The sequence below is a fragment of the Bacillus rossius genome, chromosome 16 (assembly GCF_032445375.1).
Source record: "Bacillus rossius redtenbacheri isolate Brsri chromosome 16, Brsri_v3, whole genome shotgun sequence".
NCBI classification, from domain to species: Eukaryota; Metazoa; Arthropoda; class Insecta; order Phasmatodea; family Bacillidae; genus Bacillus; species Bacillus rossius.
In genome coordinates this window covers 18,472,495-18,500,408 of record NC_086343.1, presented here as the reverse complement: position 1 = coordinate 18,500,408, position 27,914 = coordinate 18,472,495, and the positions used below count along the sequence as shown (strand labels likewise).

The 27,914-nt window shown below is 38.0% G+C and overlaps 1 protein-coding gene across 3 annotated transcripts in view; it reads left to right on the top strand.

The window, feature by feature from the left end:
* Nucleotides 1–27,914, top strand: part of LOC134539962 (high affinity cAMP-specific and IBMX-insensitive 3',5'-cyclic phosphodiesterase 8-like) — a 240,847-nt gene that overhangs the window by 173,350 nt on the left and 39,583 nt on the right. For all 3 annotated transcript variants that reach the window (XM_063382353.1, XM_063382352.1, XM_063382354.1), the window contains 2 exons: nt 26,175–26,428; nt 27,682–27,739. In XM_063382353.1, the coding sequence (XP_063238423.1) occupies nt 26,175–26,428; nt 27,682–27,739 (312 nt within the window). The remainder of the gene's footprint in view (nt 1–26,174; nt 26,429–27,681; nt 27,740–27,914) is intronic.

Below are 27,914 nucleotides of genomic sequence, written 5' to 3'. Positions count from 1 at the left end.
GACGTCACGACGGCCATCGGGGGTTTTCCCATGAAAAATATAATTTTTTTTAATTTTTTCAAAATTTTTTTGAGATTTTTTGGTGGAATCGTTTTCTTAAAAACTGGAAATGATGACAAATTTTGAAGGTCAGTGTCATTCAAGATGGCCGCCGTGACGTCAAAATCAAAGATGGCGATCGGCACCCAGCCCCACAGCCTGTAGCCTAGGGGAAGCCTTCATTTCACAGACGAGAGAGCCACACCCGAAGTTCCCCGAAGTTCATGCTCGCTTTTTTTTTCGTTCTATCTCGTTGTATAAACCGGTGTAGCATTAAATTTTGCGGTCGATTAGGATAGGTTAGCTGCATTACAAATACTTTAAAACATTGTGGATGGTTGGTTATATTAGGTAAGTATAGCTACGTTAAAAATATTGTAAAATCATTTTATGGTTGCTTAGCAAATAACTTTTTTAATATGTAGCTAGGAAACCGTTTACATGATTTCACAGTATCTTTAATGTAGCTATCCTAACCAAATCAAGCGTCCACAATGTTTTAAAGTATTCATAATGTAGCTAACCTAACCTACAAAAAAGTAAACCCCGTAGATGCACGATCGGGAGTTCGGCTCTCTCGTCTGTGAAAAGAAGGCTTCCCGTAGCCTCTAGCGCAGGACCGGCCAGTACGTATACACGACCGTGGCCATTTTCGCCACTCGCCGAGTCTCTGAAGTGTTAAGTCTTCGCGACGGTGGAGGCGTGACCCGTTTGCCGAACGACTGTGACGAAGATTGAATAATAAGCGTCGATGGCACGGCTGCCGGGGAGGTCATACCCCCTTTCCCCCCCCCCCCCCCCCCCCCCCGACATCCCCTCATCCCAGACCGCGACCGCGTGCGCATGAAGATTCGCACTTAAGTTTCTCAATCGCACCGAGTATGGCGACGGACTACCGGCAGAGAATATTTAATTCTCTAGTTCATTGGCAGGGACCGGAAAATGTTTTGCGGATTTAGTCAGTTCGCAACTGAACGTCTAGATCGGTAATAGTTTCGTAGAATCCGCGTGGCACACGTGAAGCACCAAAAAACATTTTAAAAAAAATTTGTTGTCGGTAAAGTCGGTTTACGGACGATAGTTTAACGTGACAACGTCATAACAAAACATTGATGAAATGTTTGCATACTTTTATGAATAAAATTTAATCATTTTTATTGAATTATCACTATTTTGTATGGATACAAAGAAGGAGTGAAATGAAATCTTCAATTTAATTGATAAATTTACTTTTATTTGCACTCATCAATTCAAATATGTTTATTACTTTAACGAAAAGATTATTTTAACTATAACTTTTATACATGTTTGCTATTTAACTTCTTCCAATCTGTGTTATTCTGTTAAGGATAGGACGATGATAGGAAAAGTAGGAAACGAATGGGAGTGTTTCAAGTTTAATGTGCCTCGAAAAAGTAAAATCTATGGTTGTTCCAATCGAGTGGAAGACAGATAAATGCGGCGCAAGCGTACAATGAGCGTAACAGGACAAAGCGTAACGGGATAATGTGCGTTACGGGACACTTTTTCGTGCGTGCAGCCGGCGTTCATCGATTTATTTGATGTTGTCACGTCAAAAACGCCTTTTCTCTGGCGACAGGCACTAGACCGAAAGTCATATTGCCAACGGAAAAGTCATTTGTCCGACAGTCATCTAACTACCGTCGTTTCTCCAACATTTCGGTCAAATGACTTACGGTCTACTAACTGCTAACTTCCTACAACAATGTTTTTTTTATATTTCACTTTAGCTTAGCTCCAACCCGTGCAAAGAAACCAGTTGCCAAGAAATATTTTGTAATACTACAAGAAAGATATTGTTACTTTGTACAACACATGGCTATGGTTATTTTTTCAAATACGAAATACGTTTTTTTTCGAGATGATACTAAGTATTTATAACGAAAAATTGGTGGATAATTTTAAATTTTAATTGATGTTCCATTCAACCCAATTTTTTTTCTTTAAACATTGGGAATATTCAATAATTGAATTTTATTTTGTTTTCTTATGCTTATTAATATGCGCAGTTAATACTGGAAATCTGTCAGGGAAAGGTTTATAAATAAATTTAACTATTGGAGGCACTGTAAAGCCTGCCCGGGTAGGAACCCAGTATTACGGCGAACAATTTTTTTTGTAGTGATACAGTTTTGTTTTCGTGAGAGAACGTACAAATTTACAAATATATGTATTTTTACATTGATAGTTCCGTTCCATTTACAAAAAAAAAAATACTATATTGAACTTTTCTTTCTCTTCCTCCTTCCCCTTTTTTTTCCGTATTCGTCCCGTCATGGGTGCCTGTTTGTGTTGTCTGCACGGTTTTCACAGCGTCTAATAAATTGAACCTCATTTTCGGTAGTAGGTATATGGGTAGGAATTTGAACTAAATACAACGGAATTTGGACCGACGAGTTTCCGCTGCAGGTTCGTCTTGAACTTATAGACAAAAAAGAGCTTCGCGATTCTAATGTGTGGCCTTGAACTTTCTGCTGAAAAAAAACAAACTTTTTTTAAATTTGTTGGAAATAATAATTATGGTATTTAACATGGAACACTGGGCTCTGTATGATGTTAAATGAAAATATTTTCTACAACCAACTAAAAACTTTTCGCAGTCGTAAAATTATATTATTTAAATAATAAAATTATTTTCCATGCAATTTTTTTCTGACGAGTTGTTACCCCCAAACGCTTAGTTTTCCATTTTAAATAATTTCTTTATTGTTTGTAATAATTATTTTTTCCCACCTAAATAATAATTTTTTTTTACCTAAAAATGCAAAGGTAAACCAGCATTGTGAAAAACGTGTTTAACGATAAGTTGCATTTATAGACCTGTGTTTAAAAAAAAAATGTTTCTTCGTGATAAACCTGCAATTAGTTTTGTCGGTCGAATTTAAGTACAAGACACGTTGTTGTTGGAGCCTCACTAACATACGACCGTCTTGGCATTTCTCTTCTATATACTCACCCATTCTGTGTCCACGTCGTGTGGATTATACTGAAATCCGTCCAGTTGGAACAACAACATATTGAAGCCTACGTGAATTTGAGGTCAAAGCAACTCAATAATAATCTTGTAAATAATTATGCTTAAAATTGTAACTTTTATATCCTAGTCTATACTGAAGAAACTCCAATAAACTTAATGCAAACGTCTATTTATTTTCTTTTTTATTTGATTAATGTTTGTTCCTTTTTATTTTTTTTATTAACTTAACACTAGGAATGGTAGGTACTATATTTGAAGATTTTTGGTCGTTGTGTTTATTCATAGTTTATAATAACAAGGTTATTATAAAGTTTCCCCTTATCTTATCGAATAATGCTTAGTCAATTGAAGAGGTTAAAAAAAATTCCGTTTGGTCACTGTTATCTTAGGAAATTATTTATCTACGATTCACCCAATTTCCACTGTCATACAAGTTAAGTTGACTGTTGACAAGAAGATAACAACTTCTCATAATTATTTTTCAAGCTTATAATTCGTGTTGGTTGTAACCTGTCTGATACTTAGTTTACTGTGTGCATTTTAAAGGGCATTTACTCTCTCTTACGAATGCACATTTCTGCTATTAGCGTTTTGGTGTAGTCTGTCGTCAGATACACGCCTTAGAGCGAAACAGTTTTATAATTTACTAGCTGCAGTACCGAGCGTTGCCCGGGCTTAACACAGGGTGAAAGCGCTATATGACAGTGAGGTGAACATAGATAAATGACACACAATTACTGTTTGTAATGTCTATGACCTATGATTTTCTGTTTACCCATGGCGATCGGTTGAACGGTTTAGAAGTTGATGCGCTGCAGCGCCATCTAGCGGCGAGTTACAAAAAAATGGATAGCATGGAAACAATTGTCCCTAAAAACTTCGATGTGATAACTTTAAGACTATCGGTCAAACGGTGTCGGAGTTTATCGATGTCATACATACCAACGTCCAATTTGATATATGTAGATAATGTATGCAATTGTACATGTATACCTTTATAATTAAATGCAATTATTATGTTTCTGAAACATTGCATTTTTGAAAGGAAAATACGTAAAGAGAAAAATGTTTTTATATATATAGTATCTATGTGTGTGTGTGAGTGTGAGTGTATTTATCAAGAGCATTATCTCATTACATTCCATTTTCACTTCTAAGGAGACTTAACTGAAAGACACCATCTTTGTTTCAACTATTTTGTTTTAACTTTTTTCATAATTTAATATTAAAAATGTAGAATCTGTTTGATTATAGCGCATAATTTAATGTGCTGCCTTGTTATTAATAGTGATCGACTGCTACAACTTGGTTTTCGTGTGAAATAATAAATTCTTTTTGCATTGAAGTATTATTTTTTTATTCTGAGTGACTACAGCTGTCAATAGACACTATTTTACTGTCATAAAATAAGAATACGAGTTGATTTTAGAAAAATCAATAAATAGTAAAATTATAAAAAAAAATCAAAATTTATAATAACTAACAATCGTATACAAAATAATATTTTTAATGTTAATAAGCCGAGCAGAATTAAGTCGTCACTGTACTGCAATCAGAGCATGAGAGACTCTATAGCAGCACACGTTTTTTTTTCTCTTATGCTAATACGTTGCTGCTGAATAATTTGTGCGTCGACAGAAACTTGGTAAAGTGGGCAGATGTGTTTCACGTCAGAAATTCACGTAGCAAATTTGCACATCTTGTCTTCTCGGAAGGCAAGTACATACAAGCAAAATGGCGTTCACGGTAGTCTTCATGTAAACGTGTGCATTAGCTGATTGACTGAAGTTGTGATGCTCAAAGTCTCGTGTGTATGTTTGCTTGAAATATTAGCGTGCTTTCAATACTTTAAAACAGTGGTATAGATAGTTATTATAGCAATTAGCGTGCTTTCAGTACTGTAAAACAGTGGCATAGATAGTTATTATAGCAACCAAAATTTACCTTTTTTTAGCATGTTATTGAAACTGTGTGATACATCCATCAGGAAGCCTGAAAGTTACCTAAAAGTTCAACTATAAACTTGGTAAAATCAATTAGAATTGAATAATGAAAAAAATGCATTTTTTTTTGTGGCAGTTAAAGCAAAATTTTAGGTTTTCCCATAACATTGAAAACCACAGGTTTCTATGGTTGTGGAAGAAAATATAATTTGTATTGATTTAATTACTAATATACCGTACTTAGTTTTTGAAGACGAAGGCTACGTACAAAAGGTTAATTCAAAACTGTATACCAGGTGATCCCATTTTTTCAGTGTATGTTAGCACTTATGTAAATATTTGCCTTTAAGTTAAGTAAAAAAACAATTAAAGAATGACTTTTTGTTAGAAAAGAAAAACTTTTATTAACACTATTAATTTTTTTTTTGTAAATGGTGACAGAAACATTTATGTAAGACTACAGATATTTGTAAATTTGTAACCGTACCCTGAAATTCTTAACGGTAGAACTGCGCACATTAATAAGCACATTGAAGCAAAATAAAGTCCAGTCATTAAAAAAAAAAATTCGATTATATTTTCCATGGTTTGAAAAGAAAATTATGCTCGAATAAAATATTATTAAAAATATAAAATCATGCGCAAATTTTCGTGAGAAATATTCGGAATCATCTCGAAAATAAGCGAAATCAACCACAGCCATGTGTTGTACAAAGTTAAAATATCGTTCTTGTAGTTTTTTTTTTTACAAACAATTTCTTGGCAACTGGTTTCATAAGGAATTCTTTCGTAAAAGTACAGAAAAAAATTTGTTTTCTGTGTATTGTAAATTTATTTAAAACCATGTGGAAAAAAAACAGGGAATGTTAAAAGCAAAATAACTTGGGATGCTGACCCTCCTTAAGTCGGGAAGCTGAAAACTTGGCAACGCTGCACTCGTGTGCGTGAGTTGGCGCGGCCTCGGAGCCGCGTGGGACGACGGGAAGAAGCGCAGACGCGTGAGTCGTAAATCACGCGCGCGCTGCGTTCCCTCGTGGGGCCCTAGGACCAGCGGCTCTGGAGACGCGTGGAACACTCACTTACGGTACACCAGTACTTAACTATGGTGCTCGAGTACATAACTATGGCACCCAAGTACATAACTATGGCACTCAAGAACATAACTATGGCACTCAAGAACATAACTATGGCACTCAATAACATAACTATGCGCTCGAGTACATAACTATGGCGCTCGAGTACATAACTATGGCACTCAAGAACATAACTATGGCACTCAATAACATAACTATGCTCTCGAGTACATAACTATGGCACTCAAGAACATAACTATGGCACTCAAGAACATAACTATGGCACTCAAGAACATAACTATGGCACTCAATAACATAACTATGGCACTCAATAACATAACTATGCGCTCGAGTACATAACTATGGCACCCAAGTGCATAACTATGGCACTCAAGAACATAACTATGGCACTCAATAACATAACTATGCGCTCGAGTACATAACTATGGCACTCAAGAACATAACTATGGCACTCAAGAACATAACTATGGCACTCAATAACATAACTATGCGCTCGAGTACATAACTATGGCACCCAAGTACATAACTATGGCACTCAAGAACATAACTATGGCACTCAATAACATAACTATGCGCTCGAGTACATAACTATGGCGCTCGAGTACATAACTATGGCACTCAAGAACATAACTATGGCACTCAAGAACATAACTATGACACTCAATAACATAACTATGCGCTCGAGTACATAACTATGGCACTCAAGAACATAACTATGGCACTCAAGAACATAACTATGGCACTCAATAACATAACTATGCGCTCGAGTACATAACTATGGCACCCAAGTGCATAACTATGGCACTCAAGAACATAACTATGGCACTCAATAACATAACTATGCGCTCGAGTACATAACTATGGCACTCAAGAACATAACTATGGCACTCAAGAACATAACTATGGCACTCAATAACATAACTATGCGCTCGAGTACATAACTATGGCACCCAAGTACATAACTATGGCACTCAAGAACATAACTATGGCACTCAATAACATAACTATGCGCTCGAGTACATAACTATGGCGCTCGAGTACATAACTATGGCGCTCGAGTACATAACTATGGCACTCAAGAACATAACTATGGCACTCAAGAACATAACTATGGCACTCAATAACATAACTATGCGCTCGAGTACATAAGTATGGCGCTCGAGTACATAACTATGGCACTCAAGAACATAACTATGGCACTCAAGAACATAACTATGGCACTCAATAACATAACTATGCGCTCGAGTACATAACTATGGCGCTCGAGTACATAACTATGGCGCTCGAGTACATAACTATGGCGCTCGAGTACATAACTATGGCGCTCGAGTACATAACTATGGCGCTCGAGTACATAACTATGGCACTCAAGAACATAACTATGGTGCTCAAGAGCATAACTATGGCGCTCAAGTGCATAACTATGGCGCTCAAGTGCATAACTAGGGCACTGAAGTACGTAACTATGGCGCTCAAGTGCACAACTATGGCGCTCAAGTACAAATCTGTGGTAAGCGGGGTATCCATAAAAAACCTGGCTTATAATACACCAGTACGTAACTACGGCTATGGTACGTGGCCACTAAATTGTGGTATTCCGTAAGATTGACTTAAGTTACACCAGTTCATAACTTTAGTGTGCAAGTTATAAAATCTTACGCGGAATGAAATTACTGTATACTATGTAACATTTTTCGTTAGTACATAAACCTCGATCATATGTCCGTCAAAAATTACTTATACGTATGTAACGTTAGTACATGCAAAATGATGTGGCCCTCGAAAAAAAAAAAAAGAAGCTATAACTCTTTCAATACTAAGTTGCTGTACATTAGTTACCTAAAAAAAAATATTTAATGATATATTCTACCTAAATCAGGTGTAATTGTACTTACAATATTTTAAAACTTTTGTGAGAGGCTAGCTGTTTTGACTATAGCATTCATAAAACAAATGCGCTATAAAACATTATTTTTACTTTTTACAAGCAGAATCCTTGGAAAGGACTCTTTTGTACAGCGTGTACGGCGCGTAGTTAATTATCTATGTCGTCTGTTTTACGCGAGCCTTTTATACTGAACAGCGTTACACATTCAGATGCCTTTAAAATGCGGAGGTGCATTAAGCTCGAAAGCAGTTTATTATTAATTAGCTTTTATCACTTTGTATTTCAAAACAGCAAAGAGTGGAAGAACCATAAAGATAATATTATCACAGATGTGGACGACGAAGATGTTTTAAGCACCGTTTTCTCCCATAACTGTGAAATTAAAGCCCGAAAAAAAAAATTCTCAAAATTTGTTGTTTTATTTCACGGCAGTAAACCATAATGCAGTGAGTAAAATATAGAGTGGCATTTGAAGTAGACTAATACAAAATGATTACGAAAATTTTACCCTTTCATGGAGCCACATATTTTCTTAGAGAGTAACTATGGATGAGTGATGAAGCTAAAATCGCGCGATAAATGAAAATGAGCACAAATGTAATTCATCTGCAGTATTCTTTGATGTAAATCTTCATTAAAGCCGATGAAGAATGTTTTAATTGTATACAAAAAAAAATTAACAAAGACCGTGAAGAATAAATAGCTTAGGGCCAAGTTTCAACAGCGCCACTTAAAAACTGAGAGGTAAGCTGGAAATTGAGTTAGAATTAAAAGTCGTTCTTCAGAAAAATGTCAAAGATGAAACACAATAGAAAACATAATAAGTGAAAAACACAGAAAACCTTAATTATTTGTTATTATTTAAATGTAAGCATGTTTAGTTTCGGAATACCTTCCTAAAAGACATCTTGACGGATCCTTGAAAAAAAAACATCTTAAAGAATGTCAGTAATTTTGGTTGACCTTCCTAATAGTTGGAAATGAGGGCACTGAGATAAACCCAAAATATTCTCATAGTAAGATAAGCCAGCAAAACACAGGAGAGAGACGGATCAACTAAGATGTATTGAGCATGATGCATTACTTAAACTGATAGTAAAATATCAACTAAGAGATGATTGACGACGCATTTGTAATGTGGGTATCGGTGTGAAAATAAGAGTAGGGCCTATTTCGAAACCGCTCAGAAATTCACACGTTTGAAGCGGACATATTATTTTTGTGTTGAAGATATTTTTTTTTCTTTTCGGAATGATGTATTTTATTTGCTAAAACATGTCCGAACGCCTTAAGCAAAATTTAATGAGCTTTTTTTACGTAAAAAATAGTTGTGTGTATTGTAAGTGTGCGGTGCGTACTACGTGACAAAGTAAAAATTAAATATTAAAGTCATTTGTTTTACCTCTGTTTTCCATCAGCAAGAGCTATGAAATGTTCGCATTTAAATAAAAATTTATTCTATTTAATCATGTAATTTTGGATTGCATATATAAGATAAATGGTGTAACCGGTGATACACGTATGCATTTTTTTTTAATAATACCTCTATAGTACACATATGTATTGCTATAAAATGTACTCGATATTGTATCTAGAATACTTACATAGCGTTAGTGGTCTAATTTAACAACTATTACATAAGGTCTAAAAAGTTTCTTTCATACATAATGTTTTATCGTTCATCTAATGGTGACATTAGTTTTGAAATTAACTGTGCATAGGTTTACTTTTAACTGAGTCCGAAAGTACCTTTTTTATAAAAAAAAATCCTATTCGTATTAGTGTTGCTAATGGAAAAAATTGTTTTAACAACCTTAAATTTCGAAATGTGCATGGCCACCGTATCATTAAAAAAAAAAAACACTGCAATGAAAATAACATCGTGATGGGTGAAAAATTAAAGGTCAGGTATGGTTTCAAGTCGACGCGCTAATATGTTGCCGCCACTATGCTGTCATACAAGGTGTGTGGGGGTAACGGTGCGCGGAAAAAGTGTGGGAGGGATGATTGCAGTGGATAATGTGTCGTCTTCACAAATGGGAATAAATTGGAAGGGACATGGCGTGAAGTATGCACATAACCCGAGTCTCCGAAGCGATTGTAGCATTGCCACGTGGCGTGTGAGGTCGCATAAAAAAAAGACAGAAACTCTAAAAAAAAATAAAAATAATATTATCTCCCCGAACGTCTGCCTTTGGGGACGCAATACTACAATCATGCGCGTATATCCGGGAGGGGGGGGGGGGAAGTTGGAAGCATAGGAGCCTAACCCCCCCTCCTGGAATAAAAAAATACCCTCTCTTGGGAAAAGAGTGACTGTGAAATGGAAATGATAAAACGTCATCCCGTAAATTCCCTTGGGAATCCTACAGATTTTCGCCCTTGGCTACAACACAAATCGGAAAGATTTAATATTGCGTGGTAGGTGATGCACTTGTACAAAGCTCGTCACGCGGAAAACCTAGGTGAAAAAAAAATTAAATATGTTTGTAATCAATTATCAACTGTGAGATATTCAAATATCTCGTATACCGGGCGTTTCGTCTCTAAATTTACTCTGAAAACACACATTTCACTGTCTTAAAAAATACAGTTTAGAAAACAAAATATGGGAACAGAACCATCCATCTGCCATCAGCGCATCAAGAGCGACAGAAAAATCGCACGTGTATAAGGGCCCGTACAAGCTCTCTGCGCGTTGGAACAGTTTAATTTAGTTTCTCTTTGGTGCGGATAGATAGAGACCTGCAAAATTCACGGTTTCGATGGCCTTCAGGATAGACTGCACATACCCCCGTACACTCGGGCAAATAACGCAAGTTCATTGGCTGCCGACTTGTAAGTCGTCTCTCAGCTGGTTTGTCTGTGATTCGATCCTTCTTTGGTTTGAGGGTTTATAACTGGTTGAGATTCTTCCGGCTGAACAGTAAGCCCATAGCAAAATTATCTAAGAGGTGTATGTGTTTGAATTCTAGCCTATCACCGAATGAATCCGCGAATTTTGCAGGTCTCTACGGATAGAAAGCTAACTGTAAAACGCTGTACACCTCCCCGTGTGTTATGTGCTCCTGGTAGGAAGCGATGCGTTGGCGCTGCGGCATCGTCGTCGTGTCACGTGTCATTTCACTTTACACGCTCGTTTGTACCAACCTCCCGCCTCTTCATGTTCTCCGGATACAAGGAGGCGATCCCGTTGTGCGGCCAACACAACAACAAACACGTGGGGCCGCCGGATAGGCTGGCTGGCGGGTTTGCCGGATTTCAAAAGTAGTTTTTTTTTTTTTAATTTACATACTGAAATGAAAATTGACCAAAAAAACGATCAACATCTGAGCATACTAAAAAAAATTGGTTGTCTGTAAAGTCGGTTTACGGACGATAGTTTAACGTGACAGACAACGTCATAACAAAACATTGATGAAATGATTGATCCAGAAGAAAAGGAAATATCATATTCGGCCTGAGACTGAGCCGCAATGGGTTTTCGCAACCAAACCATTTTGCATTAAAAATATTATATTCTTTGAGGAAGAAATTTTTATTTAATTTTTCTATCTTTTGCATGATAAAATAAATCTACCTCTGCATACTTTTATGAATACAATTGAATCATTTTTATTGAATTATCACTATTTTGTATGGATACAAAGGAGTGAAATGAAATGTACAATTTAATTAATAAATTTACTTTTATTTGCATTCATTAATTTAAATATATTTATTACTTTTGAAATGTTGCGTGCGCCTTAATTATTTTTACAAGTACAAAAAAAATTTCGATGCTGCCGGGATTCGAACCGACAACCTAAGGAATTAAAGTTAGTCACGCTAACATGGCCACGAGGCCATACTTGAAAATTGGTAGTTTCAAATGATATGTATATATATATTATTTCCCTACCCTGAAAAGAGTTTATAAATAAATAAATAAATATCATTTATATATATGTATATATATATATATATATATGATATTTATTTATTTATTTATAAACTCTTTTCAGGGTAGGGAAATAATATTATTTCGTTTTTATAACACGATTTTATAACAAATATGCATCCCAAATACACCAAACTTATTTATAATGTGTTACAATAGTTTTTAAAACATGGTGCAAAATATCCCTGGTGTAATTTGAATTATTATGTGTAACTTTAAAACACCATTGTTGGTTGAAAACGTATTTGAATATTCAACATTAATTTTAAATAACCGTACCGATTGTGCTGAAAATCGGTGGACGATCGTTAAATTACATAATATTAATAATTCAAACGACGAAAATGTGATTGAAAAGTCAAATCGATGGTTGTTCCAATCGAGTGGAAGAGAGATGCCACGCATGCGTACAAAGAGCAAACAGGATACATCGGTAGTGGGACATCCGTAGTGGGACATCCGTAGTGGGACACTTTTTCGTGCGTGCAGCCGGCGTTAATCGATTTATTAGACTTTGTCACGTCAAAAAAAACGCCGGCTGGGGTGAATCATCCATCTAACCTCGGTAAAGAGCCAATTCGTGTGTTCTCATGTCGTTCACATTGCAAATAATCGTTAAAAAATTGGTTGTCTGTAAAGTCGGTTTACGGACGATAATTAACGTGACGTCATAACAAAACATTGATGAAATGATTGCATACTTTTATGAATAAAATTGAATCATTTTTACAATAGCATTTTGTGTGTCCACTGTGTGTCTTTCTCGTGCTTAGATTGCAATACAGAGCAAATAGCGCTTATTTTTTTCAGATCCGTGCTACCCGGCTTGTTAGAATTAAAATTCTTATTTTGTGTAATATTGATAATTATAATAATTTTATATATATTTTTAATTTTGATAGTTTTATTACAGTTTTATTGGGATACTATGAAAGAAGAATAAATCCATTATAAACAGCAATTATTATTTCACACTAGAAACTAAGTATTTGTAGCATTCGTTCACTATACATAACAATACATTCCATTAATTATTACCTATGGTCAAATAAAGTCAAAAATTTAAATATCAAAAGATACAAAAAATTACGACAAAACGGTTAAAATCTAAGTTTGAGTTTCCTTAGAAGATAGAATTAAATATTGTGAGATGATGTTCTGATGAAACACACCCAAAGAGAATTTTTTTTTTCCAATTCTCATTCCATATTTTCCTCCTAAAATTATTTTTTTGAAAAATTTTTTTTCAATCATACAGTTAGTTGTATCCCAAAGTTTTGTGATCTTTGCATGTATCTGGTAATAGAGCACACTGGAACTGGGACAGAGCTAATATCAGACATCGTGCATTGGAAAGCCAGAGAGAGAGAGAGAGAGAGAGAATGCCCGCCCATTTAAATGCACCTTGCAATCTAAGGACGAGACACGCTATAGTACTTCTATGGCAGAATGCCTCGCCTACTGTATGTAGCTCGCACATCTGCCGACCTCCATGCCTGTTAATGCCCTCCGGTTACAAAGCGGCGACTTTGCGGTTTGGCGACGCCAGGAACAGCCACTCTGAACACCGGGGGTGGCTGGCTGATCTGAGCTTATCGTCGGGACTGCAAGGTGTTCCTCAGCTGTGTACGCACTCGCCGGTATGGTACGCGCCCTATGCAGCGTGGCGTCAATAGTTGCGCGACATACTGTTGGTGTGAGCGGCTCGAAACCCAGCGACTGGGAGTACCAGGCGAACATGAGAATTGCGGACGTTGCGAAAGATTCTGCCTGGCGCTTCACCAGCCTGGATGTGTGGCCGAATTTTTGTGGACACGACATTCGTAACTGGGAGTCAAAATGCAGGCCCAAAACCTGACCCATTTTTTAACACGCTTTTATTAGCTTCGCCTGTATGTATCTATGTGACAGAATCTTTGAACGTAATTTTTCACCCCCCCCCTTCAAACCGTCGTATTAATTTGAAACGGTGCACACTTATCAAGGACCTATGACAATGCAATAATTTAAATAGTTTGTCCCATTATCCTTACCAGGATCTTCAGGATTAGCAATTTTTTTTTATATCCGATACCCAGTAGTGTCATGTCTAGCACGTGCTAAGACATGCGCATAGCTTAAAAAAAAAAAAAAAAAAAAAAATACCACTCCCGTTCGCCCAACTTGTGGCATCAACCAGTCGCCCCTTTGAATTGAGTTCTGAGTCCGGACTCATCGCAAGTGAGCAGCCAACTATAAAGCCGAGGCCACACAGAAAGCAACTCTTATGTTCGCGATGTTCGCGATGTTCGCTATGTTCGCTGCTCCAGTTGGCCAGACAGCATAGTCTAGTTCGCGATGTCGGAGAGACGCATGCCGTGAAATTCGAGTGAAGATTCCGACCATGATGATATTCTGCTGGCTCTCACAGCAATGTGAACGTAAAAAGAAATGGGTTCATGATATTAATTTGAAAACAGAAGAATTTTAAGAATTTCTTCATTTGATGAAGCATTTGCTAGTGAGGACGAAACCAAATTTATGGATCATTTCAGGATAAACTCAACTAATTTTGATAGCATTTCCTTGGAATAAAATCCCAGGCATTGTCCTGCTTTCTATTTTCTTCCATAGTTTTTTTCCATAAACATGGATATTTTTTTTTTTTTCGTAATCGGTCAATTAACTCTTCCGTCGACTTGACTTTTTAAAGCACCACAACACTGAGAGAAATTAGACTCCATAAAAAGCAGACGTAGAAGTACAGCACAATCCCACGCGAAAACATTTTATTTTATTTTTGCTTGTCTGCGCATGCGCGAAATCAGCGATGTTTTAGAAAGAAACAGCCGAGAACCAAACACCTGGCGACGTCGCCGATATAGCGAACATAGCGAACGTAGCTTGGTGTGGCCAGTGACACATGAGTTGCAGCTGGCTGTGTTTCATTCGCTTAGCTCACTAACGTCGCAAACATAGCGAGCTCAGCTCCCTGTGCGGCCGTAGCGTATTAAGGGCTCCGCCTCGTCAGGGGTGTGTGTGTGTTAGTGAGGCGGGATGATAAGCGCGACGCTCGCTGGTGCTTCTAGCGCGGGTGTCGCCTCTGGACTGGCGCGCAGTCTTCTCGTCGTGCACAGGGCGACTGTGAAATTTGAGCGGTGACCGTAACATTATATGGCGGAGAAATGAAGATAAAGGTGTAATGCAAGTACCTCAAGTGCTTTCAAGAATCTGTACCGGTTGTTTTACGCCTAAAGATTACTCTGAAAAAAAAATCGTTTTTATGCCATTTTAACTATTCTGAAACTACAGTCTGAAAACTTAATCCGAAATCAAAAGTACTTTTTCGGCCCTCGGCGAACTCTTAAATGCTCTTCGTAAGCAGACCCCACTCGGATATCTTGAGTAGTTATCCAATCGCGTTGTTTTTTCCTGAAGCTCTGCGCACCGTGTGTGTGTGTGTGTGTGTGTGTGTGTGTGTGTGTGTGCGTGTGTGTGTGTGTGTGTGTGTGTCCGGGTAGGCGGGGGCCTTAAAGAATGGCGTTTGACCGAGCATGGACAGGAACGTGCGAGTCCATCCCCGAGGTCGCCGAACCTCCAAGATAGTCCACGTCCAGACGAGGGAGGAAAAAACCCGAAGAGACACGACGTGGTACTCTCGGTGGGCTGGTAAGGGGGGGGGGGGGGACATGCTGTGCAGACGCCTTCTGACTGGCGCTGTTCTTTTCTTTTTTTTCCCCCTCCTCCGTGACAAATGAGTGGCGTGTCTGTCTGGATCTCTCTGCAACTGTCCCAGTTGAAGGGTCGCAGTGAACTAGGGTTGCGACGAGGCTGCGGAGAGCTTAAATGCATTAACAGTCTCATTCCTCAAGACTGTCACAAGCGCGACTGGAACTTCCACCCCCCTCGAACTCCCGACCAAAATTATCTCTCGGTACAGGGAATTAGCTGGGAGTAATTTCTCGGGTGGAACGGAAGTGTGTAACCACGGTGCTGCCGTCTGTGGCGGATGGCGCGAACCGAAGTTCACAAAGCCAAAGGAAAACTTTATAGAAATTAATAATTTGTATATATTTTATTTTGTTAAAAATATTGGACGTTAATAGAAAAATGGAAATTAATTGTTTTTTTTTTATTTTGTAACTTAATTTCCTGGTAAATAACTATTCCAATTCATGATTTCATATTAGAAAAAATTTCAAAGATTTTTTTTTTTGCCACGTATAATTGTGTGATTAAACGGGAAATTTGACCTTGAGCATTTATAGAACTAACCTGGGGATAAATAATCAGGATAGAATATAAAAAATATCTTAAGACATATTAGCAAAACCATTTGTAAAATTTTCCGAGGAAGGCCCCTGCAAAGTCTATGGCAGCCAATGGCCATTTCATTATACGGTTTAAAATTTCGGTCTGCTAATCAAATTATTCGATAGTCGACGTAGCTGCTCCGGCAGCGAGTTCTAGCGGCGGGTGCGGAAACTACGTGTGATTCGCGTCCAGAAATGTAGTTGAAAACACAATTTTTGAATATTCGCAACGGTCGGCATTATTTAAAAGAATTTTACGTTAAATTTCTTGCCCGTGTTTCTTATCATAGTAAATAAAGCTGGATGTAATAAACTGAGAATTAATAACTCAAATAATTAATTATGTAAGGATCTTTCTCCATTTTCGAAATTTGACCTCAAATGCAGTAAATCGGGGGTACGTTAGTGCTGATAAAAAGAAATCATATATCCATGTAAATTAAGCTGGATGTAAGAAGATAAGCAAGAATAAAGTTTATTATATTATTTCATAGCATTTTTTTACATCTACCATTTTTTATATATTCAACCACAAACGGTGTGAAGAGGCGGTCAGTTTAGTTTTGTTATAAAATTAATGTCTCTGAAGCTAATCAAACGGTATGTAAGTCACGTAGTATGATTTATAAACATGGATAATTTATTCTCATAATCTATAGTCACTTTTACTCCCTGAATGGTTGTAAAAATATCTTCAAAATTAAAAAATATATATTCTTATCAAATCAAACTTAAGTTGAGATATTGGCAATGATTAGTCAACATTCATTAGACTACCTTCTCTTATTCAACGTTCTCGTTACAGCACCTCTTAATTTGTAAAAGGGGTCATGTTAAAAATGAAATAGATGCGTGTTTCATTCAATCACAGAACAATACGACCTTTTCGAACGTATCACACAAAAAATGAGCTATCAAAACGGTGTACTGATAATTGTAATGATATTTTGAAAGATTTAGACCCTTTTAAAAGGGCAAAAATTATAAATGAAAGACATTTTGAATTCCTAATTTTCTTGCAGTTAAGATAATTTCTGACGTAAATAATGTATTATTGTTATTTCATTGATAATGAATTAATTTAAAATTGACAAATTTAGTTATTATATTTTTTTAAGTGTCTTTTGTCATGTGTTTATGTTTGTGTTGTTCCATTTTATTGTTGTGTTATTATTGTGTTTTGTGTATGTTATTTTTATTTTTTTTTTGTAATACTAGCTGCAGTACCCGGCTTTGCCCGGGATGAACACCGGGTGATATATTGTCCGCGAGTTGCAGCAAAATGGATAGCGATATGTCCAGTGTGTTGGAAATTAAGAAATGACACATAATTACTGTTTGTGTATCTGTGACCTATGATTTTCTGTTTACCCATGGCGATCGGTTGAAAGGTTTAGAAGTTGATGCGCTACAGCGCCATCTAGCGGCGAGTTACAAAAAAATGGATAGCATAAAAACCTTCTTCATGATAAAAACACTTCGATGTGCCAAATTTCATGGCGATCGGTCAAACGGTGTAAGAGTTTATCGACGTCATACATGCCAACATCCAATTATTAGGGACCGGAAAAATTCGCGGGTTCAATGACCTCTATGATGAACTCCACAGTTCTACGTACACTCGGTCAAATGTCACCCACTCATTGGCTGCTGTCTTGTGAGACGTCCCAACGTAGCAGCCTGTGATTCAATAAGGCTTTGGTTGGGTGTTTCTCATTGGCCCAGCGTCATTCAGGTGAGTTGTGAGCCAATAGCAGAGGCAGCACTGAGGTATAACTATTTGTATTTTAGCTTATCGCGAAATGAATTCGCGAATTTTTCCGGTCTCTACCAATTATATATATATTCTTATATTTCGAAATTTTGGGGCTTTCACTTTTGCGGAAAGTGGATGTTCAGGACTTCGAATGGTTTGGAACACTCCATCTCGAAAGAAATGATATTTGAAATTCCTGAAATTTTCGAGATTTTTGGGCTTTGTCCCCAGAGGGGGAGGGGTGATTTTGAGGACCCTGAATGGCAGGGAAACACTAAAAATCGAAAGAGAATGATTTTGAAATTTTCTAAATTTTGGGGCTTTGACCCCCGAGAGGGGGGGGGGGGAGTGATTTTGAGGACCCCGAATGGCTCGTCAACACTCCAAATCGAAAGAGAATAGGTTTTCGAAATTTTGGTAAATTTTTTATTATTGGGTCTTTGACTCCTTGTGGGGGGAGGGTAGTTTGAGGACCCCGAATGGCTCGGAAACACTCTAAATAGTAATAAAGTATACTTAAATTAAAGAAATTTTTCGTAATTTTGGGGTTTTGCACTCCCCCCCTCCCTCAAAATTGGGTGGTAAGTCGACTTTGGGTAAAAGTTCCACCATGCCCCGGACACTTTAGTTCGTAATGACTTAATTTTAATACAATTTCCTCCCATTTTTAGAAATTTTGTGGCTTTCACTTTTGTGAAAAGGGGGGGGGGGGGGTGGAGGTTCAGGACCTGGAATGTTTCGGAACACTCCATCTCGAAAGAAATGATATTTGAAATTCTTAAAATTATCGAAATTTTGGGGCTTTTTCCCAGAGGGGGGCGGGGGGTTTGAGAACCCTGAATGGCTCGACAACACTTAAAATCGAAAGAGAAAGATTTTGAAAAATTTTTAAACTTTCGAAATTTTGGGGCTTTAACCACCTGGGGGTGGGGGGTGGGGTTGTGATGTTGAGGACCCCGAATGGCACGGAAACACTCCAAATCGAAAGAGATATAAAGGAATATAAGAATGTAGGCATTTACTGTACTCCTATCTACCATAATAACAATATTGACAAATAAAAATACTTATTACCTACCTATGAATAATTTTCTAAATAAATTAATAAATAACTCTATGTTTAAGAATTTACGTACATACATAATATTAAACTTCAAACTATACACACAAATAAAAACTAAGGATGTTAGTGAAACTATTTTTTATTTGTCATAATGTTTAAAACATTTGTAGGATTTGTTTATATGTAAAACTGTGGTGGCCATATTCCGCTTATCCAAAGGAGTATAGAAATTAATAGAGATATCACTCCCTGTACACACCACAAATCTTTGAATTAAGTTAAAAAAAAACATAGTCCAAAATGAAACAAAAAGTATAAATAACAACTAATTTGACAAAAAAAATTATTCAACTGGAATGAAAATGTTAACATCCACCTGAAATTTAATAGAAGTAGGTAGGTAAGAATATATATATATATATATATATATATATATATATAAAAGAAAATAAATGAAATTAAAACATACATAAATAAAATTATCTCACACTCAACCAAACATAATGTTTAATATGAAATAAAGGAAGATGGCAATTACACGTAACTATTATAATTAATAAAAAAATCAACCTACCTGAAATAGTAAAATTCAAATTTTTCAACAATATATTACATAATAGATAAATATTTCTGGTCTTCGGTCTCAGCAGCCCTAAGACTCTTGACGCTCAGCAGATAAATTATAAACACTAAACCAAACTCCTTGCAAATAAGTAGGTACTGTAAAAAAAATAACAATATTGGCCATAGAAAAAATAAGTAGGGCCTACCAGCCTATGAATAAATTTCGAAGAAATTTATAAGTTTAAGAATTTATATACCTATAATATATTAAACTTGAAACTATCCACACAATAAAAACCTAAGAATGTTAGTGTAACTAATTTTTTTTATTTGTCATAATACCTAAAATATGTATGCTTCCAAAATGAAACAAAGTATAAATAATGACCAATTTGACAAAAAAAAATTGTACAACTCGAATGACATTGAAAACATACACGTGAAATTTAAAAGAATTACGAGTGCCCTAGGTAGGGAGAAAAAATATATATAGAAGAAATTAAATTTAAAAAATGGGTGCGTGTACTTAGGAACGCGCATGAGAAGTTATACTTCTTTGGCATCATTAAAAAATAGTTTTTAATTGCATGCAAAAATATTGCGTGGAGTCCCTCCGCGCGGAAGAAGTGAAACTTCGTAATGTGGAAATGAAAATAGGAAGGGGTAGAAATTGATTTTTAGTGAAATCATATTGTATCAAATCAAACTAAAAAAATAAAGGAAATAAATTTGTAACGATTCATAGATTGATCTTCAGAGAGAGAGAGAGAGAGAGAGAGAGAGAGAGACCTATTGAATGTCTATAAAACTTACTTTTTTATGAGAGCAGATTTTCATGAAATAAATCATGAAATCATTCAACGATAAAAGCTGTTTATTTAAGTAAGCGGACGGGTTCGCCCCAAGGAGAAAATTGACGCGGCGAGACCTCGTGGACATAGAGAAATGACACACACTCACTATTTATGTATTTATGAAACATGATTTTTTTTCTGCAATTTAAATTGTAATATACAAAAATGGTATTGAAAATTGAAACAAATATGGCGACACTACAAACTGTCAAGATCTTTATTTTTTTCTTACTCTCTACTTAGTTCCTTACAATAGAAAAACCTAACGTAATGGCTTGAAAGCTATTGCTCGGCAGGCATAGAGGAATGACACTAACAGTTTGTATATCTATGACACACATTACATAAAATTAAGATATTTTTTTTAACCCGTTTAAAGATTATTTTTTTTTTTTTAGACAAAAGATAGCCTATTTCCATCCCCAGGATATAATCTATCTCCTTGCCAAATTTCATTACGATCCGTTCAGCCGTTCAGCCGGGAAAAGGTAACAAACAAACAAACAGACAAAGAGACAGACAGACAGAGTTACTTTCGCATTTATAATATTAGTATTGAATTGTTAAGTGCCCACCTGTTAAAGGCTCTGACTGTTAGTAGGCACTCAAATAATTATAATAAATAATATATATATATAATATTTTTCTACCTCGTCAAATGGAAAGGAGGTAAGTGAGATTACATCATCAAGGAAACTATACCCTGGAAACCCGCTAAAGAAAAAGGAGGTGTGTGGGGGGTGGGGGGGGGGGGGGGATTGTGAAGTCTTGTTTCTCTGGTCGCGGGCCGGCACGCCTGACGGCCTGTGATCGGCTCTGCCTTGCCCGCGGCAGGCGCCTGGGGTCTCGTCTGCCGGCGGCGACGGGAGGTCATCAGGGCCCGTCAGTCCGCGCGGGTGGCCCGACGAGGCAGATTGCTAATTATCCCCCCCCCACCCCCACAACCTTCTCCTCTTCATCCTCTCTCCCCGCAACCCTCGCCGGACCACAGAACCACAGTCGCCGGCAGCTACGGACTCACGCGGCGTCACAGCGAGGACGATCCGAGATTGTTAGGCTGGGTTCACAATTGAAAAAAATAACAGTAACAGTAACAGTAGGTCGTGTGCACAGGATATGAACGCCATGTTTCCTAACCTAACGATTCACAATAGCAGAAAGTTGGTCGTGTGCATGGGAGCGAGGTCGTGCGCATAGGAGTGAAATGAATATATTTTATTTCGGTCGCGTACGCATGGCACAACAGCCAATGAGAGAACAGCAGGGTGTTTTTTTGGCGGGACTAGAAATATGTTTATATTTATTAACCATATTGTGGTAATAAAATGTCGAGATAAAAATAGTATTATCGTTATTTTGAAAGTTTATATGTTTATTTACTAACACTGCAAACAGATGTCGCAGAGTTCGCGAAATTTCATTGGCTGAAATTAACAGTAAGAATTCAATTGTGAACCAATTTCGCAGTTCACACAGGTCGTGTGCACAGGTCGTGTGCATGGCTTGCTATGCACTCGCTTAATTTTTTTAATTGTGAACCCAGCCTTAGACGTCAGTTGGTGAGGGGGGAGGAGGGGGAAGGGGTAGGGTGATGTCCCTTTACCCCAGGGCCGGTGCAAGGTAAATTTGCGCCCTAGGCGAAAAAACCTTAATTCCACCCCCAACCCCCCCCCCCCCCCCCCAACCACCCGGCCGGACACCCCAAAAAATTTTTTTTTCCTTGCCTCAAAATACATCACGTAAGCCTAAGATTTTTGTCAACAATCAAATATGTGCAGGCTTGTGTTTTTTTTTTTGTTTTACTTTTTTTTACTTATTACAAATCATAAACAGGTCACCGTGGACTTTAAATAATTACTTATATCAATATAAACATTCCAAACTGTTACAAAAATCCATTTTCATCTAGTTTCAATAATCGTTAAACATATTATATGAGCTGTTATGTGTCGTGCTGCGCCGCCCCCAGCTACTTGGCGCCCTAGGCGGTTGCCTGGTTCGCCTGTGTGGACGCGCCGGCCCTGCTTTACCCCTCCCCCCTCCACTGAAATAATTGAAAAAAAAAAATTGGCAAAAATATCTGTGAAAGACACCATGTTACTGTGTGAGAAGCTACTTCGACTATGTCTACTATTGTAGGCTCGCATATGCCAGTGGTGTTAGTGTCAATAGTAATGTAAATTTTTTTCTTGAATACACATTTTTAAATTTAACTTTTTTCCCCCTCTTGTCATGGAGGTCAATTGTGCAAATTTCATCAAGCTCAGAGAAACTGTAGATTTTTATTTTAAAAAATTGTTTTTCTGTAAAGTCGGTTTACGGACGAATGTTTAACATGACAACGTCATAACAAAATATTCATGAAATATTGCATACTTTTATGAATAAAATTGAATCATTTTTATTGAATTATCACTATTTTGTATGGATACAAAGAAGGAGTGAAATGAAATCTACAATTTAATTGATACATACATTTACTTTTATTTGCACTCATTAATTCAAATATGTTTATTACTTTAACGAACAGATTATTTTAACTATAACTTTTATACGTGTTTGCTATTTAACTTCTTCCAATCTGTGTTATTCTGTTAAGGATAGGACGATGATAGGAAAAGTAGGAAACGAATGGGAGTGTTTCAAGTTTAATGTGCCTCGAAAAAGTCAAATCGATCGTTGTTCCAATGGAGTGGAAGAGAGATAGATGCGGCGCAAGCGTACAATGAGCCTAACGGGACACCGCGTAACGGGACAATGTGCGTTACAGGACACTTTTTCGTGCGTGCAGCCGGCGTTCATCGATTTATTAGACGTTATCACGTCAAAAAAAAAGGGGTAACTAGTCTTTCAGTACTTATCAGTAATGTGTATGTAACCCATGCGAAACCCATCCGCTTAGTGACGCTGGCTCCTGCCAGCGAACTAAAGGCGCTGATAACAGTTCAGTTTAGAACTTCGTCAATGGATGGCGTTGCATTGAATTGGTAACGCGCTATCGTTTGATGCTATTCGTCCCGTCTTGCCTAAGGGTTACCTGCCTTCCCACAATATGAAGCTGAAGATTGTCGTCCCGAGTTTGCTGATACGTAGCCTTGACGCACCGAGACCGTGCAATCAATGGGACTTTAAATTCGAAATTTCCCCTTTTTGACGTGACAACGTCTAATAAATCAATGAACGCCGGCTGCACGCACGAAAAAGTGTCCCGTTACTCACACTGCCCCGTTACGCTGTGTCCCGTTACGCTCATTGTACGCTTGCGCCGCATCTATCTCTCTTCCACTCGATTGGAACAACCATCGATTTGACTTTTTTGAGGCACATTAAACTTGAAACACTCCCATTCGTTTCCTACTTTTCCTATCATCGTCCTATCCTTAACAGAATAACACAGGGTGGAAGAAGTTAAAAAGCAAGAATGTATAAAAGTTATAGTTAAAATAATTTCTTCGTTAAAGTAATAAACATATTTGAATTAATGAGTGCAAATAAAAGTAAATTTATCAATTAAATTGTAGATTTTTTCACTCCTTCTTTGTATCCATACAAAACAGTGATAATTCAATAAAAATGATTCAATTTTATTCATAAAAGTATGCAATCATTTCATCAATGTTTTGTTATGACGTTGTCACATTTAACTATCGTCCGTAAACATACTTTAAAGACAAACAATTTTTTTTCAAGTGTACGTCCTACAGACTTGAAAATCAGCAGTGGTGTTCCTTATATTATTATGATGTGTTTAGCCCGGGCAACGCCGGTCACTTCAGCTAGTATTAATATAAACGTGTAATACAAGTCCCGTAGAGCTTTCCAGAATATGTAATGGGTGCGTGTACTCTAACGTGTGACCTGATCCAAGATAAAGTGTCTTAAACCCCTAAAACATCGGACAATATTAGACTGCAAGAAACTCTATCCAGGACTTTATACCTTTTCAATGTTTTAGAACAATGTGTAGTTTATTTCACAGATTTGATGTACACACAGAATGGATAAGAAGTATGCTCTAAATTTTTTTTGAAATTATACCTCTTTAGGCGCGTTATGAAAAAATGATGAGAGTGAAATTTAAATATGCGCGCGCATCACTGTAACACAAAATTAACAGGTTGAAGCTGCCCGCTAAACCGATCATTAAGTCCCGAAAAAAAGCTACCAACAAAATAGAAATAGAACCTCTATTAGTCGCGCATGTTGGCACGCTCGTCGCTTCTGATCACTGTTTTCATATTTATAATATTTATCCACATGTTTATAGTTTCTACATTCACAAAACGTGTTTTAGTTTCATACAAGTGCGAATTATATATGTGCTAATAAATTATATTCAGTAGTGATTTAAATTAAATATTTTGATTAATATTATTTACTATTCGTAAATATTCGTAAAAAAATTGTGCTTATATACTTTTTCAAGTGCTCCAATATAATTGAGGTTAACTATCCGTATGTATTATTTATTGATATAAATTAAAATATTATATTTAATATAATTATTACTAAATATTATTAAATTATTAATGTTAAATATTTATTATTTATTTAATATTTACAAAATAAAGAAATAAATTTAATAAAACATTTAGATAGTAAAAAACTTGTGATAAAAATTAAAATCGAACATCAAATTAAAATATTATTTTTTTATTTATTATTAGATTGAATAAAAATAAATATTTATAGTAATAAATTAACAAATTTAATGAAAACGTTTTGATAAAAATTAAAAGTGAATATTAAATTAAGAAAATAATAAATATTTAAAAAAGAATAAACTAAAATTAATTTAAAATTTATTATTAAATTTATTTATTTTCTTTTAAAATATTAAAAAATCAATTATAAATATTTATAATTAAGAATCTTATATATTTGGTACAAATTATGTCATATTTATTATTCTCTAAATTTTATTTATTTATTTAATTTTTCAAATTTAAACTTAACTTTATTGACTGTGTTGACTATATTTTTCCAGCCCTTTAATTTTTTTATTGTAATTAATTATTTGCATGCAATTAAAAACTATTTTTTAATAATGCCAAAGAATTATAACTTCTCACGCGCGTACTAAGTACACGCACCCATTTTTTTTTATTTTTAATTTTCCTGATTATTTTCAGAATAAATTGAGTTTTCTTCTTCTTTTTTTCCCGTATGTGTCACGTGAAAGAAAGAGCCGATATGGCTGGAGCATTTAATGATTCACATTTTATTAATGGTAGGCTGACATGCTATGCGCCATTTCATGAACATTACAAGTTCCTTGGAGCTTCCGAGCTTCCCAGGAATTGTGCCTCCCAGAAAAAGGTCGGTCCATAAATAATATAGAATTCTTATAAGTATATTCGGCCGTAAAGCCTCGTCACGCCCATGCATCCGGACGACATCGCGACAGGATGCGCAGTAAAACTGCACTGGCATCACGGCAGTGGGCGGGTCTCGCGGTGACACTGCGGTGCCCGCTGGTCCGAAGAGGAAACCTCCAGGTGTTCGACTGTTGTTGTTGTTGTTGTTGTTGTTGTTGTTGTTGTTGTTGTTGTTGTTGTTGTTGTTGTAGCAAAGAAGAAAAGCTAGTGCTCTTGGTACGCCCTCGCGGGTTTAGTTCCAGGAGGTGGAGGTGGAGGTGGAGGTGGAGAGGCCAGGCCGGGCTTTTGCCCGTAAATAACTCGTTGTTGTTGCGCCCGCTGGAGGAGCAGGGGTTGACGGGTAGTCGCGGCGACGTGGGTCGCAGGTGGTGCTGGTGTTCCCCAAGGACGACGCGCAGCTGGACGCGCTGTGGCTGGCGGGCGAGCGCCTGGGGCTGGCCCTGCAGGTGGCGCGCTCCGCCGAGGCCGCCGCCGACTGCCTGGCGGCGCGGCGAGGCGCGCTCCTGGTGCTGGTGGACTGCCGCCAGCCGCGCCTGCTCGACCCCGAGGCCGTGTGCCGCGCGGCGCGCCTCGCCGGCCCCGCCTCCCGCGCGCTGCTCGTCGCCGTCGTCAGGCGCAGGTGCGTCCCGGCGGTAGTCGCGGCGACAGCTGTCGTCCCGGCGCGCCCGCGGTAGTCGCGGCGACAGCTGTCGTCCCGGCGCGCCCGCGGTAGTCGCGGCGACAGCTGTCGTCCCGGCGCGCCCGCGGTAGTCGCGGCGACAGCTGTCGTCCCGGCGCGCCCGCGGTAGTCGCGGCGACAGCTGTCGTTCCGGTGCGCCCGCGGTAGTCGCGGCGACAGCTGTCGTCCCGGCGCGCCCGCGGTAGTCGCGGCGACAGCTGTCGTCCCGGGCGCCCCGCGGTAGTCGCGGCGACAGCTGTCGTCCCGGCGCGCCCGCGGTAGTCGCGGCGACAGCTGTCGTTCCGGCGCGCCCGCGGTAGTCGCGGCGACAGCTGTCGTCCCGGCGCGCCCGCGGTAGTCGCGGCGACAGCTGTCGTCCCGGCGCGCCCGCGGTAGTCGCGGCGACAGCTGTCGTCCCGGGCGCCCCGCGGTAGTCGCGGCGACAGCTGTCGTCCCGGCGCGCCCGCGGTAGTCGCGGCGACAGCTGTCGTTCCGGCGCCCGTGGTAGTCGCGGCGACACAATTCTCCTAGCGGCAACTGTTGTCGCTGCGCCACAATGCTCCTAGCGACAGCTGTTGTCGCGGATACACAATGCTCCTAGCTTCCCAACTGTTGTCGCGGCGACACAATGCTCCTAGCGACAGCTGTTGTCGCTGCGACACAATGCTCCTAGCGACAACTGTTGTCGCTGCGACACAATGCTCCTAGCGACAGCTGTTGTCGCTGCGACACAATGCTCCTAGCGACAACTGTTGTCGCAGCGACACAATGTACGCTGCGCCCTTAGTCTAGATACATACATATATATATACATCTGTTCATCCTATCCGTTCCATTTTCACGAAATTACTCCCACCAATTTCCATGTACCCAGATCTAATATTTTTACACGTCATAAATCATAATACCTTAGCCAATGGGGTTGTATAATATAGCTTGGTTTTTTTTTTTTAGATAACATAAAAATATTTTGTGTCCGGTATAATGCATTAGATATATCACTTAGTTTTCCTTCTTAGAATCGTAAAATGTTATCCAGGTGTTGATAAGAATTTTATTCTTCTAGTTTTTATTTGATGAGTTAGTCTGCCAAGCCTGCTAATAAACACCGTTTAAATAACATGGCTTGTTAATAACATACTTTATGTTTGCGTGTAATGATATAGTTTAACTATTTTTTTTTAATTTAATAATGTGTAATTTTTACATTTTAGCCTCGTAGAGAAGGATGAATCAGTCGCACAGAACTTCCTTGCCGCCGGGTTCAACAGGGTGAGTACCATTGCCTGTAACGTTTTCATGCTTAAACGAACGTTTTTGAGATTCCTTCTTTGCGTTTACCTTCATTATCCGTGTGAGACATGTCCCAGTAGCGTTCTCACGAACATCTAGCCATGCGTTAGCAAGAAGAAACTATTACATCGTTGGAAGTATAAAAAAAATTGCT